Below are 21,942 nucleotides of genomic sequence, written 5' to 3' on the forward strand. Positions count from 1 at the left end.
CGTGGGCAGCGGTTAAAGTTTCACTTTAATCCATTACAAGTACGGTGGATACAAAACGCACAAACGGGCCTGACGCACAGGCAACAGCAGAGGCCGCCTCAGGCCCCTTCCAGGCCGCCTCACGGAGCCGCCGCCGGGCTGTTCTCAGCAGCCCTTAGGAGCAGGCAGCTGAGACGGTATTTGGGGAATGTACAGGCAAGGAGCTCCGACAGTGCTGCAGATCTCCACAGCGATACCCAGCCGTGCTGACGAGACGCCCGGGAGCGACTCCAGAATGACAACTAACAGGACCTGTTCTGTTGTTTCTTCATGCTTACGAACTTTCACAGACTGTTTAAAGTCTCATTTCTACTGCATGCTCTCAAAACATCACATCAAGCTATGGGCTGGTTTGTTGCCTATAAATGTGAAGTGTTACCTGAGGGTGCTGGCACAGTAGTACTGCTTTTGATAAGTGAAATATTAGATATTTTTAAGGCAGATGCATTTTAGTGGTTTGAGAGAAGGGCAAGGAACAACAAAGGAGGGAGAAGTACACAGGGAGAACAGAAAGATTACTGAAGGCAGATTACTGCCTCCAGAAAAACTGGAATACTGGAACTAGAACACAAAGCTGGGCATACATCTCCTCTGAGAAGGCCAAGGCATGTTTTCATCCCGGTTCTCAGCTTGGATGAGAACCTACCACTTCAATTCACACTCAAAGCACACAGCCTTACCACCATTTGTTTTCCACAGCTTATAACCCTGTACTACATAAAACAGGAGGCCAAGGCCTCTAACCAAGATTAGAGGAAGGTGTAAAAAGGAAGCTGGTTTCTTGCTTTCACCAACCATCATCCTCCAAGAAACCTAATAGCTTATTCTCTGATGTTCCTTGTTCTTATTCTGAGCCATTTAACAAAACAATTTAACAAAACATTTAACAAAACCAGCATCTTCATGTGTAAAGTAACCTAATTCATATCAGAGCTTACTGCATGTTCCAGATGGCTTGCCTGTGAGGTGTTTATGAAAGAAAGCTTGGATTTGCTGCCAAGCATCTATCTGTGCCTCACAGTGTGCCTTGGGCTCTCCTCCCCACATCACAGGCTTGCCAAATAGCAGGTGCATTGAGGCTGCACACATTGGGAAAAAGGGAGGTTCAATGTAGTGTCCTGCTCCAGGATAACAGACTATCTCAGGCTTTTCCTTCCCATGAGCTTGCAAACGCTTGCTCCCCTCAACTGCAAAGAATTCACTTTTCCAGTTGTGATCATCCTGTCCAACAATGAACAAGAAGCAACACTCAGCCTTCTCCAAAGGGATAAAGCTTTGCTGGTCAGGCCCTTCTAGCGGGCTGTTCAATACATCAATAATATCAGCAATGCCAGACTTTCCGACCTTGATGCGTTTTGGATTGATACCAAGGGGTGGAATGGTGATGTCCTTGTAGCGGAGCACCGCACCCACATTTGCCACTGAGCCATTGATAAGGGCAGTGGCTGTGATGCCCTTTAGGAAGGAGGCCATGGAGACGCACAGGTCACCCCCCTTCGAGTGTCCAAGCAAACCAATTCCTGGACCTTTAACCTGGAGGTGAGAGAAGAGAAACAACAAGCAATGAACCATGGTATGCCACTTGTTTAATACACTGCCACGTTTACAGCTGTATCTGTCCCAAATTTGGACACCACCCTGTGTAGAGGGCCCATGTCTGAAGGATCCTAGGCACTGTTTTGTGCTTGATTTATGATCCTAAGCCCTACTAAGACTGCAGCATCATCCTAAGAAAGCTACGAGGTTCAGTGCTGAAGCAGAGAATACAGCTGTGCTTGCAAATGAGCAGTCCCAGATTCACTTTTTTCATAATGCAGTTAAGAGAAGAAGAGGGAAAGTGCAGGAGAGGCCTCCTCAAAGCCAGCAATGCCTATGATATTGTCATCACTTATGTTAATGTATTTTTTATATTCAAGGTTCCCCTGTTAAGAAGCAGACGTGGGGTAGCAGGCTCCACATGAGCTGCTCTCCTGCTTCTCTAGAACGTTTGATATCTAACTCACAGGAAGCAGTCTGAGGTAGTTTACTCATTAAAATTTATCTTAAAAATACTACCTATTAAAACCATTTTTCTAAGAGAATTGTACAGTTCCCTGGAGTCAATCTAAACTAGGTTACCTTCATTTTCTTTTACATAAGGCAAATTAACTAGAATAGGAAAGTTAAATGACCTTACTGGGTGCTGAAATCCTGTAAGGATCCTGAAAGAAGGTTAGCTAATACCACAACTCTTCGATATCCAAAGATTCTCGGGGCAAATAGGCTTTGAGACAGCATCAGAATCTAATACCTTCTGTGTCTTATTAGTGTTGTAACAGGCTTCAAACACACTGACTTTGAAATATGGGAAGGGAGGAATTAGAAAATATGGCTGAAACTTTGCAACACATTGAAAACATGGTGAAATCAGCAGTGGAGGTGTTAACGGGAGCCAATGGTACTGTACTGCTCTCAAAGGAAAAAAAAATGCAGGGTGAAGCAAATTTCAGATTTTTTTGGGCAGAGAAGTGTCATGAGCAGTTAAAGTTAAGGTAACTAAAAAGCAGTCAAGACCTTTAAAAACTTCTCATCTTTCCGAGGTTGAGGAAGGTATTTATTTTCATTCTCCAGAGAAACCAAGTGTTGGTTTGTGCAATTCTAGCTACTTTCACTCAAAGCTACTTATAAGGAGATGCAGAATTGAGCAGGGCTCTCTTCCAAGAGGTGCTGAATTAGAAGGATCCCTAAGTGCACATCCAGCTACTAAAACCCATACTTACAAAATACCAACATTTGGAGTGATTTTAAGAGCTTATAAAATACAAGCATCAAATCTGTATTGGTGGACTTCCTTGAGTTTCCTCGGTTTCCCTGAGACCTGGATCACAGAAGGCTATCACGTGCTCCACAACTGAAAAGGACATTTAGTTCTGAAGGACATTCTGCAGAGCATAAATCTAAAATCCCCACTGCAAGTCCAGTAAGCGTCCAGGAAACTAGCACCCTAGTTATGAAACTGGGTTGAATGGAGTAGAAATTACCAGTATGTGACCAATGTGTCACTGTTTCACTTGGCCAGTTGAAAAGGAAGAGTTGGAATAATCTGCCAGACAGACATTTTAATGGGAGTTAAAGATATAAAACAATAACAGCCAACTCAACAGCAATGCTATTTTAAGTACAGCAGCTCTGCCCCATCTGTAGTCTGACAGGACCTAACTGATGAGAGTTCACTGTAGTGAGACTCAATGAACAAACCAACCTGGGTGTGGTGTAACATATAGTTTACAGCTTCTTCAAAATATTCCAGGTGGAATTCCTTCATCGCTTTGGGGAGATCTTCATAGCTGTAGAAAGCCAGAGCCAGCACAGCAAAGCCATGGTTGGCCAGCAAGCATGCCCTGTATTCAGGGAGTCCTCCTCCAGCTCCATACAAGTCAATAATTCCTGGAAAGGGGCCACTTCCTGAGAGAGACCACATAACAGGACACATTAACCCACAATTTTTAACTATATTCCAAACTCATAGGCCTTGGCATGTGTCTCTAAAAAAAAAAAAAAAAAAAGGAAAGAAAGAAAATTACAGGAGCAGAATGGTATTGAGGGTCCTAAATTACTGTGACAGTTTTAATGAAGTGGCTACATTGCTTCAAGATTAAACAAACTAGCACAAATTAGCAAGTCTGCTAATGTTTTAGATAACATCAGGAAACAGGCAGCTGGAAGAGAAGGGATCTTTTGACAGTCACAATTGGTTCTCTGTATCATGTAAATTCACTGCAAATGTATTAAGCTCTGCTTCAAAAAACCCCAGCAGGATTCTCCTTAGTGCATTTCTCAGAAGGCTGATCCAAAAAAATCTCATCTTTTGATGGTTCCAGCTTCTCAGTTTTAGTGTAAATGACCTCAGTCATTTTTTCTGGGATTAAGAGAAGAAAGTATTTGAAACCAGCCTTGCTTACCTGGTAAGGGAAGCATTACATTGGGTTCATCATGGGACAGGGACTGAAGTCCAGAGCTGAGAGGGATTGCTGCAAAGTACTACCCAAGTATGGAAAGGAGGAGGCCAAGAGGGACACTTCCATTCCAGCTCAGGAAGGAGTGTGAGGCTTCCCTCAGGGGTCTGCAGACTAACATCAAACATGTGTAACAAGCAAGAACTAGAAATTTACCTCCAGCCTCAAGGAGTCAGATGAAGTCAGAGCAGTCAGAGCCTAAGGCACTGGCTGGCACAATACATATGCTATCTGGAAAGAAAAGGGAGAGGGGAAGGCATGTGCTATATAGAGGAGGCGCCTTGGGGTTCCAGAGATATGCTTGGTGAAAACCTCTGTATCGCGGGGGCAGGAAAGGTGGGATGCTGTGGGGGTGTGGCTACTACAGAACCAAGGGAATGCAAGAGATGAGGTTTCCTACAGAAAACTAGCAGAAACCAGGAGAGCTGATGGAAGGATAACAGAGCATTTGTCAGGCAATCTGAAAAACTCACAGGCCCTTTTCATTATTTTCTGACAAAAATACTGCCAGAGCAAGTCTCTCCAATGTTTTCCTTGACCTGCTCACAAACAGGAAAGAACTGGGGATAAATGTGGCAGCAAAAGGCAACTTGGGCTACAGCAATTAGGACATTACTAAGTTCAGGATGTGTGGATGTGTGGAGAGGCTGGAAAGGGAAGCCACAGATTTAAACTCCACAGTTTAGGAAAGCATCTTCCACTTACTCAAAAGAATTACCACCTGATTTTCCTGGAAAACTGCAAGGTGCAGGAAAGGTGCCTTGAAAACTGGCTGACTCCACCACACATGGCATTTGGGAACAAAAAGTGTAGTGTGATCAATGCCTTCATGTCCAGTAGAAGTCAGTTAAACAGACACACGTGCTTCACCACATGAGGCCTCTCCGTGTGAGGAGTGCGGCCAGCAGATCAAAGCTGGTCGGGCTGATCAGGCCACGCCTTGAGGAGTGTCCAGTCCCTACCGGCGAGACGCAGCTCCCCCTCGTCCTTTGCCGGGTCGGGAGCGCTAGGGGAGCCCAGAGGCGGTCTGGCTCCGAACCTGCGAATGCGGGGGCGCAAGTAGAGGCAGCAATTTGGGGGAAGGAGCCCGGCATGGCCGGTACTCACCGGGGGGCAGGAAAAGCGTAGCCCGGATTCTCCCTTCTCGCACTGGGACTCTCCGCACCCCGTCCCGCAGGAACGCCCGCTCGTGCTGCGCCTGGGCCAGGAGCCGCCCGGGGCGCTCCCCGTGGCCCTCAAACACCTCCAGCTGCAGGAGGAAGGGGCTCTGCACGTCCCGCTTCACCAGCCGCCAGAAAGGCTTCTGGGGCTGCAAAGCCCAGAGCAGCCCCATGGGCTCCAGGCCGGAGAAGCTGCCTCCCGGCAGCGCAGGAGAGCGGGCGAGGTCCAGCTCCCCGTCGTCGCCCGCCTGGTAGTGGGCGCTGGCCTGGAAGAGCTCTCCGGTCTCGTCCCGCAAGGACGTCCGCAGAGTGACCTGCTGCCGCGGGCCGAGGCCCTGCACGGCGATGGCCAGCGGCTCATCGAAGAGGCTGCGGCCGGCGGGCGACAGGCGGATGGAGGGGGCCATGGAGGAGAGTCCCTGGGCGGGCGCTGTCCCGGGGCTCCACACGGGGCCGGGCCAGAGCAGCCGCCTCTGCCAGGCGCGGCAGCTGGCCCGGCACAGGGAGCGGGCACTGACCTGCCACATGGCTCCAGATCGCTCCCGCTTCTGGGGGCGGATTCTGGAGCAGATCCTCGCGAAACCAGAGCCGGGCTGGGGCTTGGAGTGCCGGTGGCACGCCCCGGCGGGGAGGAGCTGGGCGGCAGCTCCCTTATCTCGCCCGCCTGCTTCCCTCCTGCATGCCTGTGTACTTGCCGATTTCCGTACCTCCCTACTTCCCTGAATGCCTGCCTCTTCTGTCTTCCCCCCGCTGCCTTCCCCGGCTATGGGAGGCTTCATCCAAAGGCTGCCGAGTCCTTGAAACCCGTCTGGGCCTCGGCGAGCTCCTCTGTGACCACCCCCGAGCTCTCCCGGGCCGGGCGGTGGCTGCGGGCAGGAGACGCGGAGAGAAGACGAGCCACTGAGCAGAATGGCAGTAGGAATTCACTGGAGGGAAGGGCCGGTGGGGGACAGACCGTACAGAGATGGGACCGCTCAGCCAAGGGACCACAGCTAGGGCCAGCTCCAGCCGAGGCAGGAAGAAGCCACACCAGCACTAGCTCACCATTGCTTCTTGTCTCCTTGCCGGCTCTGCTTCTCTGTTCATTACCCCAAGGCATGACAAGGTGGGTTATGTCTCCCCCAGGCTCTGCTCGGCCTAGGCTGCTGCACAGCCAGGCGTGTTAGGAAGGATGGTCAGGGTGATCAGGGATGCAGGGGCAATAAGGGAGGAGCACTTTCACAGACTATTTAGGTAGGTCAGGAATCATGTGGGTCTTCTAGTAATGGATTGTGCAAGGATTTAAAAAACAGGGTCGTTGAGTCCATCTTAGGCAGAGATGGATCTTCTGATCCAAAAAGGACCGTAGAGGGAGAACTGTTTCCTGAAGCTCCCACTCTTCCTGGGAGATGCTGGCAAGGATGCCTGTGCTCTGAGCTCCTTGAGTCTGTCTTAGAGGTGTGAAGGTGGAAGCATCTAAGGGATTCTCGAGAAATACTAAGTGGTCAGAGATATTGGGCAGTCTTTCATTCACCAAGGAAATGACCTTTTCTCTCCAAACAGGTGAGGTGTTCTGTCATCTAGCATTTGGGTATGTTGTCTGGTGTCCAGCCCTGAATGTGTGGCAACTATTCCTTTTGTTGAGAACAGCACTCTTTGGCTTACACTGCTGGATTTAATAATGGGTTTGACCATATGCAGGAGCAGATGCTAAGGGAAGGGTCCCAGAGGCTTCCGCAAAATTCCTTCTCCTCCATGCTTGGTGACACAAGAGTTATGGAATAGAGTGAAGGTAAGGGGACTATGTGTCCATCTTCTATGGTCTCCTGTTCCCACCTGGGCAACTTTGATCCCACGCTGCTGCAAGCTTTCTTGATCCTTCAAGATGAGAAGGTAGTCAAGTTGCAAACTCTGCTTCTAACCAAAGCACAGCAAAAGACTCCATGGCTTTCAAATCTCAGTCTCTTTATTACAATCTCATCCCAGTAACAAAGATTAAAATGTTCCACATCATGTAGGAGAAGATCAAAATGGGTGTAAATTCAACAGAAAGTTTTTTTGCATGATATCTTGGGGCCAGAAGTATCCACAAGCCAGAGCACTTCCTTTGGAAGGGAAGATGGAAAGAAGGCACAAAAGGCAAACAACCTTTCCCAAGGCTTAAGCAGAGACAGCCCAGCATTCTGGCTTGAGCAGCCATTCTTACACACTTCCAGCCGGACAGAAGTCAGAGACATTTCCATTGCAATGACACAGTCAGCAGAAGAGCAGTGAAATCCCTGCTCCAAAATTGTCACTAGAGACAATTAGTATGACCTGAGGATAGCATATGCATGTGGAGACCACAGTGACATGGAAAGCACTGTCAAGTATTAGAGGAATAGAAACCACCCAAGAAACATAACTGCGCATTTTGCACATGACCTGTTTTATCAAAGACTAATGCAAAACCCACCATTCCTTTACTGGAGACTTGAGCAAAAAGGTTAAGAGGGGGACAGAGAAGGCAAACCCATTTATTTTCTGTGTTAAGGATGTGCAAAGGTATGGAAGATATTGTAGTTTTACTGGTACAGCTGTGACAAAGTTTGACCTCATAACTGCAGTAGAATTTATCAAATCTGGTTGTTCAAAGTTGTGTCTTGCTTGCACATTATTTGTTGCACATTAGTTAACAATTAAATACTTTTTAAAAAATGCCTGGATCTGTGACCAAGCATGAACCTGAGCTTTAGAATAAGCCCTGAGCTCCCCACCCAGGACTGCTCTCTTGTGAAAAACGGGGTGGCTTCCTATGTGGTACAAGGGGAAAAAGGGTGGATCTATGCAGTGCCCTGTTCCAGGGTAGGAGAGAATCTGAAAATTTTCCTTCCCTTGAGCCTGCAGAAGCTTGCAGACTTCAGTTGCATAATACTCACTTTTGACAACACAGTCATCTTGGCCCACCACAAACAGAAACTGTGCCTCACCTTTCTCTAGTGGGATCCGGCTTTGGTTGCCAGGGGCTTGAAAGGGATCATCAATGACATCAGAATAATCAAGAAATTTGGAATTGGTAGCCTTGGCTTTGTGTTCATGTAAGGTCACAGTGGGGATGATTTTATCCTTGTAAGAGAAAGGAATACATGTAGCAGCAACAGGGGCATTGAGGGAAGCAACAGCCAAGATGTTCTTCAGGAAGGCAGCCATGGCAAGGGACACTTCAGCTCCTTTGGAGAAACCCAGCAGGCCAACCCCTGGACCCTTCACCTGGGAGATAGGAGGAAACACTCATCAGTGCTGAGCTGAAAAGCACAATAGCTGACTCAAGGAGGGCAAGATTGTCCAACGCTGAGAATTTCCAAAACCAAATGAAGAAAGTCATGGCAATGATTACTTTTCCTTCTGGACAAATGACAGGCACACCCTCCCACCCTATACTTCCTTCTCACACTGTACTTCAAACCACTCATATGCAGAATGTTCCCTGGTATTCCGAAATCAGCCAGGAGTGGGGGGACATGATTTCATCCATCTGGGGACAACTTATCGGTCACAGCTATGAATTATTAGTCTTAGACCTTGGCAGATGCTTTTTACTTTTCACTCTTGAAACTGTAGGAGGACATTTGGTGGCAACTCATGAAGGCTTTCTCCTGCACACACTTCCCACCTGGTTACATCTGATCTGTCTCTTGTGATGTTGCTTTGTCATCTCCCTTCCAGAGCATGTATACTTGCCCTTTCTCTTTCCTAGAACTTGGACACCCAAAATCCTTGCAAAGGTCACCCTGCCAGGTGAGTAATTCTACAGCTTCCTCCAAAGATGACTTGAGCAAAGTGAGAGGACTTTACAGGAGCAGTTCCTGGAACCCAGAGGAAATGGGTGTTCCTACCTGTTTGTGCTGCAGCATATAGTTCACTGCCTCTTCAAAATATTCCAGATGGAGTTCCTTTGGTTCCTGAGGCAAATCCTCAAATTGATAATAAGCCAGAGCGAGTGTGGCAAAGCCATGATTGGCCAGCAGGCTTGCTCTGGGCTCAAAAAGACCTCCTCCAAGTCCATGTATATCAATGATCCCTGGAAAGGTGTCTTCTCCTGGAGCAAACAAGACAAAGATCAGAATTGCCTGAAATTGCTCCTTTCAGTGTTTCTTTGGTTTGGAATGCATCAAACAAGGTACCAAACAGGAACTGCAGAAAAGCTTCTTTTGGAGAAAAGATACTATCAGTCAGCTGTGCAGTGTCAGCACCTGAAAAAATTCCAGAGTGTGTTGCAGAGGAAAAAATGCAGGAGCAGAACCTCTTAGGTAAGGTGCAAACCTTTATTTGTTTTAGGAATCAGCAGTACTGTGCATTGTGCTTAGGGCCAGCAGGAGGAGAGTCTTTGGTAAAAGAATCTTTTTCCAAATTCTCTTTCTGTAAGCAGCCCTGTAACAACAAGCACTTTATCTACCACTATAAAAATCCTCAAGGCATCATGTCTTGATAGATGCAATGCAAACTAGAAACTGTAAGCTTTTTTGTTTGTATTGTGGCTTTTTAATATTTGGGATCCCTTGAAAAGCTGTAAGTCACCCAAACTAGTACTTTGTTTCTTTGCCAGTCATGTCTGGTAGCAGTCAGTATCAAATTCTGCACAGGATGACACAAGTGTCTCAGTGGGTGATCAGCAGATCTCTGTTTGGATCTTTTTTGGTCCAGGATGCTCTTTTCCTCATCCTGGGAGAATCCCAAACCTGCCCAGCCAGTGCAGGGAAAGAGAATGCTTTGCATGTTGCATTCCTCCAGCCTGATTGGTTTTGGGACTGCAACATGCAGGAAAGCTCCACAAGCCACAGGCCAGAGAAGGTGACCCTGGACCTGTTGGGGAATGGAGCTCACACCTACTTCTGGCTTCAGGAGAGCTACAGGCCTGAGTGGGCTCATGCTCCCTACCCTTTGAGGATGCCCTTCTGCCACAGTCTCAGACCCTGCACCAGTGGCCCGTGCATCCGCAGATAAGGCAGCAGCTGGAAGGTGGGGTGCTCAAGGGAGGTGCGACAGTACTGTAACAAAAGCCCTTTGAGCTCTCTGCCTCTACATGGCCTTAGGTCATTCGCTGAGGAGTATCCAACTCCTGAATCTGAATGTGGAGATGTGTGGTGTTGAGAGCAGGTTCGGAAAATGAAGATCATTATGAGGTATCTCAGTGCAGGACAATTTGAGTGTGGTGAAATCATGGTTGTGAAACACATCTCCAAATAGAACTAAGAGAAATACTGACTACAGACTGAGCTTACAGTCTTGCTAAGTTGAAGCTTGTTTGAGGTGGCAGTAAGATGGGGATAAATGCTTTTTATCCTGTGCCTAGGAAGCAACTCAAAGTGCCTATGAAACAATTCAAAGTGCCAGGCAATGTGTGGCAAGGGCTTATCATTTTAAAACACAGGCAAAAGGTGGAGGTCAGGGGACTCGGAGAAAATGCATTTGACTTACTGAAAGTGCCTCAGCTCAGGGGCAGTGGGACATTTTGGAGAAAGAGTGTATGCAGGTGGCTTCTTCCCTCTCCTGGTCAGCAGGTGGGGGTAAAGGTGAGGCAGAGGAGGGACTTCTGGCCTTGTGGGCGGGATGCTAAGTCTGTGAAATCAGCCTTCCCACACCCTGGACACTGGCCAGAAAGTCTTGGCGTAGCTGCCCAGAAGATGCTGGAGACAGGTGGTGTCTTGGGCAATCCTTACATCTCAGAAAGGTGCTCTGCACCTATTGCGGAGCAATTAGATAATTCTCTTTTCCTGCTGGAGAGATTAATCCCTGTAAATGTTCTTGAGCCCCTCCTCTTCCCTCTCTCACACACTGATGATGCTCACCCCAATGTGGTGGGCCACGGTCACCAAATAGTTACTGTAGTTAGTTGCTGTTGGGGGAGGAGGGAGAACCCCAACCCCTCAAAGTGAGTAAGAATGTCAATGACTGTCGCAGAGCCCTTCCTCACCACTGTATTCTGCAGCTTCTTGTCCTGCAGCTCTCCTGGCACACTCACATTCACTTGCTGTGAATTTCTTCATGGTTGTTTTATAGTTTGTGTTTTTTTCTTTTTTTTTTTTTAACCTCAAGCCCCGGGTAAGAATGGCTATTCCTCTCCCTTCTGCAGCCGTGTCCTGGCACATGCATGGACAGGTGAATTGGGAAGCATGGTCAGGCTGGTTAGTGGCATGGGAGTGGGGAGGGAAGGATAGAGGGAAGAACATGAGGCTTTAATGGACTCCTTCACAGAGGTCATGGAACAACTTTCACCAACAAAACACCGGTTTAGAGAAAGCGGGATGACTGCAGTCGGTACTCACCGGGGGGCAGGAAAAGCGTAGCCCGGATTCTCCCTTCTCGCACTGGGACTCTCCGCACCCCGTCCCGCAGGAACGCCCGCTCGTGCTGCGCCTGGGCCAGGAGCCGCCCGGGGCGCTCCCCGTGGCCCTCAAACACCTCCAGCTGCAGGAGGAAGGGGCTCTGCACGTCCCGCTTCACCAGCCGCCAGAAAGGCTTCTGGGGCTGCAAAGCCCAGAGCAGCCCCATGGGCTCCAGGCCGGAGAAGCTGCCTCCCGGCAGCGCAGGAGAGCGGGCGAGGTCCAGCTCCCCGTCGTCGCCCGCCTGGTAGTGGGCGCTGGCCTGGAAGAGCTCTCTGGTCTCGTCCCGCAAGGACGTCCGCAGAGTGACCTGCTGCCGCGGGCCGAGGCCCTGCACGGCGATGGCCAGCGGCTCATCGAAGAGGCTGCGGCCGGCGGGCGACAGGCGGATGGAGGGGGCCATGGAGGAGAGTCCCTGGGCGGGCGCTGTCCCGGGGCTCCACACGGGGCCGGGCCAGAGCAGCCGCCTCTGCCAGGCGCGGCAGCTGGCCCGGCACAGGGAGCGGGCACTGACCTGCCACATGGCTCCGAAGTTGTGCGTACACTGTCCACATACAAGCTGAGGCTTCTTTTATAAATGCAGTTTCCCACACATAGGCGGGGATGGGAGGAATTTAAGCAGGAATGGTGTGGGCACACGCATACTAGAAAGATGCCAAGTCTGCCTGTAGCCACTGCTGCATCCCTGCCAGCACCCACGGCAGGGCAGGATCATCACAGCCGATTCCCTGACACAGATGGAGCATCTCAGCTCAAAGAAGAGAAAGCTCCAGGGACACCTTATTGCCACCTTTCAGTACCTGAAAGTGGCCTGTAGGATGGGGACAAATTTGTTAGTAGAACAATGGCTTTAAACTAAAAGACAGTTGATACAGATTAGACATAAGGTAGAAGTTTTTTACAATGAGGGTAGTGAAAGACCGTCCCAGGTTTCCCAGAGAGGCGATGGATGTCCCATGCTTGGAAACATCCAAGACCAGATTGGACAAGGGTCTGAGCAATCTGATCTAGTTGAAGATGTTCCTGCTTGTTGCAGGGGGTCGGACTATATGACATTTAAGGCCCCTTTCAACCTGAACTATTCTATACTAAGATCTCCAAAAGGCAGCTGCTCTCTCCAGACAGTTGTTGATGCATAGTGTGCTTATCTGCTATGGTCAACGTTCTCTACAGCAAGCCTGCTGGACTGGACACAGACACAGCTGCATCCCTCCTTCCTGGGTTTCTCCTGCAGGCTCTTTTTTCCTTAAACTCAGCCAAACTGCAGGCCTGGAAACATTGCAGGCAGAGACAGCTCCACCAGCCAGCACTGCTCTCCTGGCATCTCCTGGGACGTGCCTTGTTGTGCAATTACAATACCTGGCATTGCCATGAGCTACTCCGAGACTTATGTTCCTCCCTCCCTCCTGCTCTATTGCATTCAGATCTAGCCCACACTCAAAGAGCCTTATGTGTGCTAGGGCAGGCCCAGAAGTGTCAGTGCTGCTGATAACATCTCTTATGAAACATATCAGGCAGGGAAGGGCTACAGGACTGCCTTTCAGTCCTGTCATGTTTTCAGGTACTGAAAACATGACAGGACTGAGAGGCAACTGCTGGCTCTGAGGTTTGCCCCATGTGTACCAAGCTGGCCTGGATGGAAAACCTAGGACAGCTGGTTCAGCTTGCATGGGGTGATGGTGTTCACAAAGGAGGTGGCAGCCCTCCAGGTCTGACAGAAGTGGTGCTCCCTGGTCCCTGGTTTTGTCCTCGCAAAGCAGTTGGAGGTGCTGGTGGCAGTTCTTTGTACACAGATTTTTTGGACTGTGTGACTTCTCTGCTGAGGAGGGCAGGAGGCCCTCAGGGCCTTTCCACCAACAGGGCCCTTGATTTACCCTGGGATGGGAGAGTGGTCAGGATGCAAAACCCACTTCTAACCAAAGCACAACAAATGATTACAAGGCTTTCAAATTTCAGACTCTTTATTGCAATTCTCACCCCAATAACAAAGAAGGCAAACAACCTTTCCCAAGGCTTAACTAGAGACAGCCCAGCATCCTGGCCTTAGCAGCCATTCTTACACACTTCCAGCAGCATGGAAGTCAGAGACATTTCCATTGTAATGACACAGTCAGCAGAAGAGCAGTGAAATCTTCAAAATTGTCATTAGAGACAATTGTCATTAGAGACAATTAGTATGACCTGAAGATAGCATATGCATGTAGAGACCACAGTGACATGAAAAACACTTTCTGTTTGACTGTACATTTACTAAATAGAGCTGTTTCCTTATACAAGAATCTTACAATATCTTAAAAGACTGAAAGGAGACAATCTCTGCTATGAACCACATCTCCGTGACATGGGGAAATGCTTCTTTGCTTGGGGTTCTCAGCATCCAAAGGGATGTAAGATTAGTGTTAGCTATAATACATGGTATTTTTAGATACTTTACAAAATATGCTTTTCTTACTGGGATCATAATGGACCACCACCTCCTAGTTAAAAAAAATTTGGTACACTCTGCAGATCTCAGCAAGAAATACCTTTCTGCAGAAAGAGCAATGAAGAGAAACTCTGTGCCTGGCTAGCCGTGTGTAAATCTGTGAGGAGTACCTGTAAGGTGTCTAGCCCAGGCAGTTTCTAGAGTTCAGGGAAGGAAAAGCTAAGGAGATTTTATACTCTCTTTGGTTGGCATTAAAGTGCTCAAAACAGACATGGGTGTGCTTGCAGCCATTGCAGAAAGAGCTGCATGAGCTCCTGGTACACAGCCCCCTGGTGCAGCTCTGCTGCATGAGCCCCTGGTGCACAGCCCCCTGGTGTAGCTCTGCAGCACAGCCGCAGTTCTGGTGCCTATGGTTGCACATAAAACACACAGAGCAACCCAGGAGACACGGGACATATATGGTGGGGTAAGGATGGCTGGTGAGGATGAACAGACAAGGGGGTCAGAGGATGAGTGTAGCAACAGCATTTCTGTCCAGCCACTAGTGCCTCACAGAGCCAAGAGGCCCCAAGGCCTGATTTTGTGCGATTTTACACAGCTCAACTTTTAAGATTTACCAAAAGCGTACAGGCAAAAGAGGGAAGAAAAGTTGGCAGTGTTGCAAGTATGGGATCTTGGAGGATATAGCGTACACTTAAATCCCAAACAGTTAACAGTGTATGGGTGCCATCCTGCAAAACCTGGATAACCCAACAGCCCAGAGGAGCACAGGGTGATGTACCCTGCTCACTGCGGGTATAGCTTCAGGAGGCTTTAAAGGCACAATATCTCTCACCTGCTCACTGCTATGATAAAATAGCATTGTGGAAAAGTGTTTCAGAGATTTGCCAGTATTTATGGGAACTGACCTCACAACCAGGCATGTATTCATGTAACATGATAGGTCCTAAAATGAAACTTTTTCACCCAGCACAAAAAAGCCCCAAACATATTGGAGAGCACCCCACTTGCCTTGAAAGGACCAATAATTTCATTGCTAAAGGCTGCTGTGGGGAAACCAGTGGGGGAAGATATTTTATCTCTATTACTGGAATGAAAAAGAAGCAAGTGAGCCAGAAGCATTTCAAATGCAACAGATCATGTTTGCCTGAGAAAATCTTACTGCATCATTCAGTAAGGGCAGAGCCACATAGATGGGTGTAATTGGTCAAACCGAGTGGAAGCGGCCTGCAGGCCCCTCTTTTAGGAAGAGTAAATGTGTGACCAAGGGATCTTTACAACACAGCATGGGCCTGAAGGCCATACCATATATGTAGCATAGCCCAGCAAAGGCAGACAGAATGGTGACCATCACCAAATATACCTATGAACAGTATTTTCCTGTATGCAGCTGAGCATGCTGCTTTAAAATACTGTGAAAAGATGACGATGACTACAAGAAAATTCACAACCTCCCTGAAGTTACCTAGGGTGTAATAACATGGCTGGTGAAAAGAAAATAACCAATTCTCTTCTCTAGGCACTCAGCCATGCAGAATTGTTCCGAGAGCAAATACTTATTTTATTCAGAACATTTGATTTCTCTACCCATGACCTTCTACCCCCAGATGAGATGCAGAGACCTGAACTGCTGATTCATATCTAGCAGATGGAAGTCAAGACCAAGACAGAACATTTTCTAAACAAGTGTACTTTTATTTTGTGAAAAAATATGAGCTAGACTTTTGCCAGAGGCTTCTTCGTAGTCAGAATACCTTTCTCAAAGAGAAGTGTAGCTAGAGAAATCTTTTCCTCCAAGGTTTCACATGGAAGGTTAGCCACACTTACATGATTTGGATAAGAAGACAGGAGAAATTCGATACTGTCTGTATATTCAGGATCTAGCTCAAGGAACTTGGGTTCTTCCTTATGATACACTCTTGAGTTTTCTGTAGTGTAGTACAGCATCACACCTGCTTCTTCATTACACAGTCTAATGATGCCATGACGGAGCAGGCGTACTTCGGTGTCTTTTGTTATCAGGATATCAACATTGCAGGGGCCTCCATCCTGCCACCGGGCCGGGAAGCCATAGACACTCAGTGTCTTTTCACTTTGCGTGAGCACTGGAGGGAGACAGTCATGAAGAAACGACTTGGCTCTCTGATCCACAGCAGCATCGATGGGTGCATAGTCAACAAGTTTCTTTATCAGGCTCTGCACCTTCTCCACAAAGGCTGTTCGCCGAGCATCGACTGTGTCAGAGTTAGCGACCCCCATATACCGCAGGTAGTCCATGGGAAGCCCCCGTCGGTATTCCACGTCTTCCTCCAGGGCCATCTGCAGGGCAGCTGGGAGAAGCTTTTCCAGAAAGTCCCCCCAGGAATTCCTCTGGTAGGAAGACACAGTGATGTGGAGTGAATGTGCATCAGGGAGACAATCACCCTGGTGGATAAAGCCACGGGGGAAGTACAGCAGGTCCCCAGCCTCCAGCACAGTCTCCAGCACAGGCTCACCGAGTTCAGCCTGCGTGAGGTTTGCGCTGGAGAACTGGGGCAGCACCTCAGCACCTGTTCGGGGCCTGTAGACACGCCAGTGCTTCTTCCCCTCCAGCTGTAGCACGAAGGCCTCGATGTCATCATAGTGGGGGGCAAAGCCCTGCGTACCCGGGGGCGTGAGGTAGGTGTTTGCCCCTGCCATGCTGCCAAACTGCTCCTGCAGGATGGAGAGGAAGTGCCAGACGGTGGGGGAGAAGGCCTGCGGGCAGAGAAGGCGCAGGGAGCAGCCGTTCTGGTAGAAGTCCCACACGACAGCAGGCAGGGCTCTGCCGGAGGGATTGTGCGTCTCCCGCACTCCCTCGGCATAACTGGTCACATCCAGGTGGGTGCCGAAGTGAACCTTTCCTCCTCGCAGGGCGGCGTCGAAGTCGACCGTGGAGAAGAGCCCCGCGTAGTAGCCGGGGTCGCCCCGCCGCACCAGCAGCGGCGCCCGCTCCCAGTGCCGCCCCAGGAACTCCGCCGGCGCCACCGGGGCCAGCAGCCAGCGGAAGAGCTCGGCCGCCCGCTGCCGGCTGTCCTCCAGCCGCGCCAGCCGCCGCAGCAGCCCCGACACACCGCCGCCGTCCTCCCCCGCCGGCCGCGGGCCGCCCAGCATCGCCTCGGGGCTACCACGCGGTTTCGCGTCAGGCCCGGTGGCCGTCGCCTCGGGCCGAGGATCCACGGGGGCCTCCACGAGGAGCTCCACGGCGGCCTCCACGGAAGCCTCCACGGGGAGCTCCACGGCGGCCTCCACGGGAGCCTCCACGGGGAGCTCCACGGCGGCCTCCACGGGGAGCTCCACAGGGAGCTCCACGCGGCTCGGGGGCGCGGCGGGCGGCGGTACCTCCGGCTTCGAGCCGCTGCCTCCCGCCCGGCCGCGCCTCAGGCGGGCCTTGGCCCGCTTGCGACCCGCGGGCAGCGGGGCCCCGCGGCGGCGCCGCTCCATCCGCCCGGCCCCCGCCACCAGGCGGTAAACGGCGAGTGCCGAGAGCCGCCCCAACTCACGCTGCTCCGCCACCATGGCCGCCATGACTGCCCCGCCCCGCGCCGCCGCTTCCGCCGGGAGCGCCCCGGCCACGGGATGGAGCACGTCCCCGCCCGCCTGCCGCCGGAAGGACACGTTCCATGGGTGTCTGTGGTACGGTGGGCAGCAGAACGGCTCGTCTTTTGTCATCACCGCTCCTTAAAATGTGCTGGGTGTACTTGCTTCCCCCGCCCTGCAGAAGAAAAAGAGCGATTCGCCTTGGTACGCTGCTGGTCTGTTCCTTGGTTGGGAAGCTTCGTTCTGGGAGTATGCTCTAAGCACGTTCAGAAAGTTATTTTTTGTCTGAAGGCGTACGGTAAGGATATGCTTTTAGACAGCCTGGAATTACTTTGTAACCTAACGAGTCTAGGTGAGGTAACACTTATTTCATAGTGTCGTGTTGCACAAGGAATAGAAACCCAAATTGAAAGGAGCTAATTTTTGTGTGGCATCCTGCATCCCCCCTCCCCTTTTCTTGTGCTTCTGATGCTGATGGCAGCTGAAAGGCTTTCATCTCAAAAGGATCTCAAAAACCCAAAAGACAGTCATGTCACATAGTGTTTTGGTTTTTTGGCGTTGTTTTTTTGGTTTGTTTTTTTTTTTTTTTTTCCCTAATCCACTCGCTGTCTAATAATCTTGGCAGACCTTTGTTTCCTCCCCATTTCTCTCGAGGCTTCCCAGAAGGTCAGCATTAGTGGTGTTGGGCAGCCTGAGGGCTTCCAGAGGCTGCAGCTTCAGCATAGGAAGCTTTGCTAGAGGGGTAGAAAAAAACCCTGCTTGAGGCAAAGGTGAAAAACTGTAGGGGTTTCTATTGACAGGCTTACTATATTTTTGATCAAGATACAAGCTTCAGTTGAAGAAATTCACTATGCAGTACTTTTGTGAGAAGAATCTTTGATGAACTGCAGTAATTCATGGGAATGAATTTTGCATGAGAATTTCATCTCCAGAGGCTGCTGTGAGTCTAAAGCATTTAACTGCAGCAATTACCCAAGTGTGCCCAGGAACCCTCTGGTTCACAGGGTGTTATTAACCTCTCACAGATATGAATATCAGCTTCACACAATATTTTAAACAGCTAACACTCACCAGGCATGTGCAGATTTGCTGTGTGGGCTACTTAGTGTATCAGGCATAGGATATAAAACTGAAAAGAGAATTTTCACCTTTTGCCAGGTTTCATTTCAACCCAGACCTCCATTTCAATTTTACCACAATTCAGGAGTAGAAATTAGGCCTAATGAGGATAAGTTCAGCTGTTAATCTCAATTCTAAAATAGATGCAGATATCTCAAAGGTTTTAGGTTGTTTGAATTGCCTTAAAAACAACACAAATCAGTCTCAGAGAACACCAATATGCTCTAAGCGATGAATGCCTTTCTTGTATATGTGCAAGAACAACTATTTTAATTTTGGAGGTATTTTTCTAACGCAGTTCTTCGGGCATAGCCTTCGCAGCCAAAGCTGCGTGAAGAGCAAAGGCAGTAGCAGACTGTCCTATTTGTGCCACGATGGTTTTGGTTAATGGAGATGGATTTTTAGGCGTGCACAGGCAGCACTTCAGGCTCCGATTTCACCCGTTTCCAGCTTTGCCAGTAGGTGGCAGAGACCGACCAGCGCTGTGCAGCCCCGCTCTGGGAAAGGCGCGCAGGGAACTCCGCATCTGCCTGGCAAGGTGACCCGCGGGTGCGGTGCGCAGCGAGAGGGGAGCGCTGGCAGCCCGTGCGTGCATGGGTAGACTGGAAGAGAAGGGAAGGGCGAACTCTATTTCAATCCACTCTTTGTTTCCCCGAGGTTAAGCCCTGCTTACTAGAATAATCTTATCAGCTGAAACCATTTCAACAGAACTGGACCCTTAACAAAATCGAGATGCAAAGCGCTTGAAATATGGTAAAAGTTAGGCCATTGTAGGCTTTACTTATACATAAGCAGGGCTAAACAGGCTTGGCAGAGGGAAGACCTTTGAAAAACCTGGGTGTCTGGATTGTTATTTGTGTTACTGTTTAATTTACTGGAGTGCAACTGCTCGTTCTGAGAAGAAGCTAGGCGCTGTGCACAGAGCCTGACCTGAGTTACACCGGGATATCTGTAATGACAGCAGCAAAGCTGTTCTGGATGTTTACCAGTGCAGGGGGTTCAAAGTCTCATTTGAGGGCCCTGATCTTCATAGGGATGTCACTTTCTACTGCTGAGAGACAGTTGATTGACTGGATTTTTTAAGATGTATAACAAAGTCTCTGACCGAAGGACATGGTGGAAAATAATAGTGGTTAAATCTCTATAACAAGAAAACATTTATTTTGACAATTAGGACTAGCCACAAGGTTTACATGCTCTTTGCATTCATTGTCCAATATTTCAAGGGAATTTGTCTAAAGAAATACGTGTCATGTACAGCTCTTTAAATAAACAAAAGGAAAGTAATACAGATCTCTTAATGATTAGGTGATCCCTAGCTGCTGCTTACACAGACAGAGTAGCAACTGGAGGCTCAATTAAATTTCTTAGTTGGAATTTAGGACAAAATCACTTCGATTTAATGAACATATAAGCTGCATTGCCAAGACCCACACATGTTTTATTTAAGAGGACATATAAATATGGTGGGTACAGCCTATTAGAGAGTCACAAGTGACTTCAAAAGAAGTAAATGGCACCTTAAAGAGATGTAAGGTTCATTTGATATTTGAACCTTATGCCATTCAAATAATTGAAATCTCAAATTTAAAGAGCAGTTTGGGTTAAGTCCTGACGCTGCAAAGCTATGAGTAGTCTTCTCTAATGACTGGAAAGGACAAAATTCTTTGCAGTTTCCTGTGTATTAGATACTCAGTTGTTCACCATCATGCAGACTTTCTCTGTTTTCCCAGCAAACCATTAATGTAAACCAGTCACTATTAGAAAATTAAGCCCAGCTTAATCCTTCTTCTCGTAATTACTTTGCTGGCAACCTTCCTTTTGCACCATGTTTTGTTCTCATGCCAAAACTAATACCTAGTAAGGATAAAGAGCATTTCAAGCCTTCACTAACTTAGCTTAGCTGACAGTCTTTCTCATATAGCCTAGCTACATCCACTGTGTCATCGCTGGAAAGACACTCGGCTGGATTGTGAAGCCTGCTGCTCATTGTGAAAGCTATAAAGTTCACTGCCAGATAACAAGACTGAAAGCTAATTCAGGAACTGTTTCTCAAGAGCTATCCTCTGGCCTCCCTCATCAGAGTGAATGCACTCACTCACTGAAGCATCTTTTGGCAGCAGCTTTGGCCTCCCTCCAGCTGTTTCTCTCTTCTTGGGGATTTTCTTATTCAGTGACTGGTTGTGGTCTTTAATTCTGGTTATCTTGTACAAAGAGCCCCACTGAGAAAAGAAGCCTTCCCTGCCATGGAACAGCCAAATTAAAGCACATTTGTAAAAAGCATAATTAGAAGGCCCTGTCCTCCCTGTGAAATTATCTTTTTGGAGGGATTTGGAAGCCCAGACATATTCTTTTGTACCATGTGACACTAAAGCAGATACATTGGAATTAAAGCTGAATTAAAATAAAGTATTTAAGTAGGACCCTTGACTGAGTTTACTCACCCTCTTGACTGGGCATGTGTACTTTCAAATTCTGAAATAATTTTATATGGGTTTTTGTACTTTTATTAGATGCCATCTAGCATTTGGTATTGAGCAGATACCATTTGCAGTGACTCCATAGACAGTGATTAAATACAAGCTCTAGACTTCAAGGCTCTAGCAGAAGGAGAGAAAGAAATGGCCATGAGGAGAAAATCCCCATCCCAAAATGAAGGCAAAGAGGACCTGAATGAAATACTTCTCCTATCACATACTTAATCACATCTAAAGAACCAAGGTAGAAAGTACAGTCAAACTCTTCCTGTATAAATTTTGTGCTAGAGAATATCTTTTTGATATGCATAGACCATGGCTCTTGACAAGCTGTTTGGCTGATGCTTTTCCATGGAAGACAGATTTTAAAGACAGATTCTTGCTCCTCATATCCTTGCTGTACTAATGATGGCAACTGCATAGCTTTGCTCATTAAATATATTTATGTCCACTATTTCAAGATTATCATATAGCTGTGCCAACATAGGGCAGCCCTATTCAACATTTGCTTCTCCTGTAAGCTTCTTCTAGTCAGAATCCTTGCAAAAAGACTTTACCTTTTGTTTCCTATATTGAAGTTTTTCTGAAGTACTCTGAAATTGCTTGCTCACCTCAGATGTAGCACTATCAAGATGAAAATACTATGCAAACAGAATGCCTTGGTTTAGCAACCATATTGGTTCAGATCTGCTCAGAGCACGACAGGAGAAAGCCCCTGTGGTACTTGCTTATTTGCTTCCCATAGTAGATATGTGTTGCTACTAGCCAATATGGCACCTTATAGAAGTATTTTTGAACATTTCCAGTGCTCATTCAGACACACAAGCT

At 48.4% G+C, this 21,942-nt stretch overlaps 4 protein-coding genes and 1 long non-coding RNA gene across 6 annotated transcripts in view; 2 read left to right on the forward strand and 3 right to left on the reverse strand.

Moving 5' to 3' along the window:
* Positions 1-7: 7 nt before the first annotated feature.
* Positions 8-5,813, reverse strand: LOC103826968 (acyl-coenzyme A thioesterase 1-like). Its single transcript, XM_018907603.3, has 3 exons — positions 5,142-5,813; positions 3,281-3,483; positions 8-1,572 (listed from the first exon to the last, which is right to left on the reverse strand). Exons 1-3 carry the CDS (start codon positions 5,719-5,721, stop codon positions 967-969), a joined length of 1,389 nt encoding a protein of 462 aa, XP_018763148.3. The 5' UTR covers positions 5,722-5,813; the 3' UTR covers positions 8-966.
* A 155-nt stretch (positions 5,814-5,968) lies between these two features.
* LOC127059663 (uncharacterized) lies at positions 5,969-7,560 on the forward strand. Its single transcript, XR_007777671.1, has 2 exons — positions 5,969-6,299; positions 6,737-7,560. It is a non-coding gene; the product is annotated as an uncharacterized LOC127059663 (long non-coding RNA).
* LOC108961264 (acyl-coenzyme A thioesterase 5-like) lies at positions 7,118-12,088 on the reverse strand. The gene is made up of 3 exons (XM_030239761.2): positions 11,479-12,088; positions 9,049-9,251; positions 7,118-8,422 (listed from the first exon to the last, which is right to left on the reverse strand). The coding sequence occupies exons 1-3, from the start codon at positions 12,056-12,058 to the stop codon at positions 7,841-7,843; spliced, it is 1,365 nt and encodes a 454-aa protein (XP_030095621.1). The 5' UTR covers positions 12,059-12,088; the 3' UTR covers positions 7,118-7,840.
* A 3,424-nt stretch (positions 12,089-15,512) lies between these two features.
* RIOX1 (ribosomal oxygenase 1) lies at positions 15,513-17,650 on the reverse strand. The gene has a single exon (XM_018908016.3). The coding sequence runs from the start codon at positions 17,648-17,650 to the stop codon at positions 15,677-15,679; it is 1,974 nt and encodes a 657-aa protein (XP_018763561.3). The 3' UTR covers positions 15,513-15,676.
* Positions 17,597-21,942, forward strand: part of NUMB (NUMB endocytic adaptor protein) — a 98,843-nt gene continuing 94,497 nt past the window's right edge. The window contains exon 1 of one of the 2 annotated variants that reach the window (XM_050975125.1): positions 17,597-17,722. The gene's annotated coding sequence lies outside the window, so the exon portion shown is untranslated. Of the gene's footprint in view, positions 17,817-21,942 lie in introns of both variants that reach the window. The other variant, XM_050975124.1, reaches the window with a different exon arrangement.

Source organism: Serinus canaria, chromosome 5 (genome assembly GCF_022539315.1).
Source record: "Serinus canaria isolate serCan28SL12 chromosome 5, serCan2020, whole genome shotgun sequence".
NCBI lineage: Eukaryota > Metazoa > Chordata > Aves > Passeriformes > Fringillidae > Serinus > Serinus canaria.